At 43.0% G+C, this 3,641-nt stretch overlaps 1 protein-coding gene across 1 annotated transcript; it reads right to left on the minus strand.

Annotated features, from left to right (window-relative positions):
- Positions 1-823: 823 nt before the first annotated feature.
- Positions 824-2,657, minus strand: pex11b (peroxisomal biogenesis factor 11 beta). Its single transcript, XM_077506861.1, has 4 exons — positions 2,261-2,657; positions 1,862-1,977; positions 1,467-1,668; positions 824-1,396 (listed from the first exon to the last, which is right to left on the minus strand). Exons 1-4 carry the CDS (start codon positions 2,314-2,316, stop codon positions 982-984), a joined length of 789 nt encoding a protein of 262 aa, XP_077362987.1. The 5' UTR covers positions 2,317-2,657; the 3' UTR covers positions 824-981.
- Positions 2,658-3,641: the final 984 nt, after the last annotated feature.

Below are 3,641 nucleotides of genomic sequence, written 5' to 3' on the forward strand. Positions count from 1 at the left end.
TGGTCCAGACCCAATGGTAAATATTCCAGACGTAATTGCAATGTACTTTTCCTTTTGTAAATATTGATCACAGTAAGTCTGTCAGATGAGAAATAGTTTAACAAATTGAGTCATATAATGTATACACATCAAATGGATGACATAACAGCTAATGTGCAAAAGGGTCATGTTGAAAAGTAACAAAATCTCAGTATATTTCAGTAACGGTGCAATACTGCCTAACCTTGCTCTCGCAAGATGAATTCTCGCGGTATTTGTGAGTTCACAAACTCAAGGGAGAATGTACCGCCCCCGCTGATAACCACCAATCCCGAACCACTTGTGGCTCGGACCAATCACAGAGCGACATTGCGTTTGGGGGCGGGATATACAACTGACGAAACCAGGAAGTCGACGCCGACGCAGGCGCTAACAAACAAACCCAACATGGACGAATGGACGCCGCAATTAATTATGTTCTCGCAGAATGACTCACCGTTTTCCTTGTTGAAAGTTGAACAGTGAGGTGAATTTCTAGCTGGTAAGATGTTCTTGCTTTTCCCCACTTCGACATGAACGAACACGAAATTTTCACCCGTGGCCGTGATTGGTTAAAACAAACGCCTTTTCCCGACCAAATTACTGTAGAGTGGTACCATATTGCCACCAATACTTAATATGCAAAAGTAAAGCATTTCTGGTGCCGAAAACATTTTCAATTCAATTTTAACTGGTAAATGTGCACTGGCTGAAACCCGACTTGCCATTGAAGCTCTGAACCTCCATACCCAAACAAACCAACAAATGGTTGAAGACACAAATATTAACAAGCAAAACACATCTGTAAGGAACTGCATACGAGTATGATGTATTCAAAAATGTTTTTGTCACATTTGATGAATATTCTTAAATGGCTCCAGATTATAACTAAATTCTGATAGTGACCAAAAAAAAAAAGGTCACCAAAACCTGACAACCCGCTCCTCCTCACTGTCCGTAGCTTCATGGCTTAAGTTTAAGCCAAGGGTGGACAATAGTAAGAATTGATAGCAAAGACGAGGCCAGCCCACAGGCACCGACAAAGCCCGTCCCGGTGGGGTAAATGGCCAGTCGGTCCAGCGGGATGAAGATGTCGCACGCATTCTTCAGCAGGTCCAGCAGCAGCGGCGGGTTGTCGTGCAGCACCGTCGCCAACAGGTGCAGCCGCCCGTGCAGCCACGCCGACAGGTAGGGCAGGATGGCCGAAGCGGCGACGGCCGGCGATGACGCCGAGGACAGGTCGGGGGCCATCAAGGTGGGGCTGGGCTCACGTGAGGGGGGAGATTTGGCCGCTCTGTGGCGGGCTTCGCGCTCCATCAGGAGGTGTAGCTCGTACACATCTCGAGTCAGGTTGAGGATCAGAGCAAACAGGTAGTACCTCAAACATACAATCACACACTGTATCAATAAAACACGCACATGTTGGCCAGCAGTCATTGTCGACTCACTTAAAAGATCTCTGGCTCCATTTCTGTTGGTCAAGATTAGATATGAGGCCTGTCTTGCCCACCCAGAGGACGTTGTCGCAGGCGAAGTACATTGCTCTGTTCAGGTGACTGATGGTCAGGCAGAGCCTCAGGATGGCGTCAGACAGATGAATAGCTCTCTTGGCCGCCTCCACGGCCTCAACCGAGTTCCCCAGACGCAACACTGAGACACAAGCACAACATATTCACCATCTTGAATGACTTGGAAAAGTTGCACTTGAAGCTCAAACAAGCCAGGCGTCATTCTGGAAGTGTGGTGGTTAGATGGCTCCCTCTAGTGGTACGTGAAAGAATCGACCAGTAAAGTTTTTTTTTTTTTCTTATCAACTTGAGAGGTTCGACTATATTTTACTTACACTTTCTTGTCAGGCTCATGTGTGCTTCCAGCTGACTAACAGTTCTGCGAAGTTGTGCTCCTGCGCCGCCTTTGTGCAATGTGTAGCCCAGCAGTGTGCAGGCATATTGAGCAGCCCTGTCAAGCACAAAAGAAATCTATGGAATGTTTTTGCAGTTGACAGCCGTGACAGGCGTCGTAAGCACCAGGGACATTTATTTCACGAGAATCGGTGATTCTATTGCAGAATTTCACTTATTATTTATAACAGTGGCGTAAAAATGTCATCTTGTGTTTGCAAATGATTGTTTACCAGTAGTGGAGTTTCCGTAGCATTGCTTAAAAAGTTGCTAACTCGACGTATTCAAAGTCACCTTTTTAAACCTGAGCGTGCAAACAGCACATTGTGGCGTAACGTTACCGTATTAGCCTCTCCTTGGCTTGGCTCTGCGAATTGAACCGAACCCAGGAGTCCATTCTGTCGTATCGAAACAGCTGCCCGGCCCGCTGATCTGTTGCTAGTTTGTCAGTTTTAGCAGCCAAGCGCCACTAATCTGTGTCAGTGGTTTTCAAACTATGCGATAATGTTGAAACAAATAAGCTTACACTTGTAGTACTAGTAAAAATACAAGCAAAGCCCTTTTTAAAGTGCACGAAACACCCAGGCTGTGTCCCAATGTCCAACCTTACAAACCCCGCACTTTAGCATAGATATCAGATAAGAAGACAAGATGTCATCCTAGCTGCTGGCTAATGGAATTGAACGTCCGCACTGGCGGCCATCTTGCTACAGTCACCTCGCTCCGCCTTTCTTTCTTTCATTCATTAATACTGTGTGTGTGTATATATATATATATATATATATATATATATATATATATATATATATATATATATATATATATATATATATATATATGTGTATATATATTGTTTGTTGTTTATCTTTCCAGGGCAATGTGAATGTCAGACAGACTGGCAGGACCACGACGACAATTGTTACCACTTCTCCAAGGACACCAAGACATGGAGGTAGGCTAACGAGCATATTTAAAGGATTGTTTTCCTCGACATCACCCTACTCTGTCTCCGATTGGCTCGTGCGAAAAGTTAGCCAATCGAATCAGTGTTGGCAGCGGGTAAGATGTGATTGGTCTGCCAGATCGTATCAGGGTCGCCTCGTGAACACGTCCTGCTACAGGATTGGCTAGAAATTATCCAGTGACGTCAAACATTGGAAAGAAAATAGAAAAGATGTCATTTAAATGAAAAACAAAATGTACGGACTGAAATTGTAAAAAACATAAATAAACCCTAGAATATAAACGCAAAACATATTGAATAGATAATAAAATAGATTGAGTCCTTAAATTTGGTGCATGGTGAAACGACCAAAACGTTTGTTATTGTTGGAGGACTTGTTGATGACCTTCATTATCATCAAATAAAACTGTATAGCATCCTTCATACATAAAGATATAATTCACACCTGCGTATTCAAATTAAAAACTACAATTGTGTTGGAATATTGGTGTTTTTATTACAGCTTATTTCATACTGATACATAGAGTACCTATTTTATATATAGATAGTGAAGACAGATGCTAGTGTTCAATCAATCAAACCATCACATGGATCAAACATTGTGTGTGCATTGTTGTTTCCAAGTGGGCACATGACATGTTTTGGACCGGAAAGAAAATTCTGGACTGGCTTCATGATTGGAGGAACATTTCGACAGTTTTGGTGGTAGGCATTAGTAAAGTAAGCGTTGATCAAAAATAAATAAAAACCTTAACATG

The sequence above is a fragment of the Festucalex cinctus genome, chromosome 19 (assembly GCF_051991245.1).
Source record: "Festucalex cinctus isolate MCC-2025b chromosome 19, RoL_Fcin_1.0, whole genome shotgun sequence".
NCBI classification, from domain to species: domain Eukaryota; kingdom Metazoa; phylum Chordata; class Actinopteri; order Syngnathiformes; family Syngnathidae; genus Festucalex; species Festucalex cinctus.

What these genes read in the sequence shown, in the direction of transcription:
- pex11b (XM_077506861.1), bottom strand. Translation starts at nt 2,316, where the DNA reads ATGGACTCCTGGGTTCGGTTCAATTCGCAGAGCCAAGCCAAGGAGAGG. An exon ending in GCCAAGGAGAGGCTAATACG is followed by an intron (nt 1,978 to 2,260) that starts GTAACGTTACGC and finishes TGTGCTTGACAG; the next exon opens with GGCTGCTCAATATGCCTGCA. An exon ending in TGGAGCCAGAGATCTTTTAA is followed by an intron (nt 1,397 to 1,466) that starts GTGAGTCGACAA and finishes TGTATGTTTGAG; the next exon opens with GTACTACCTGTTTGCTCTGA.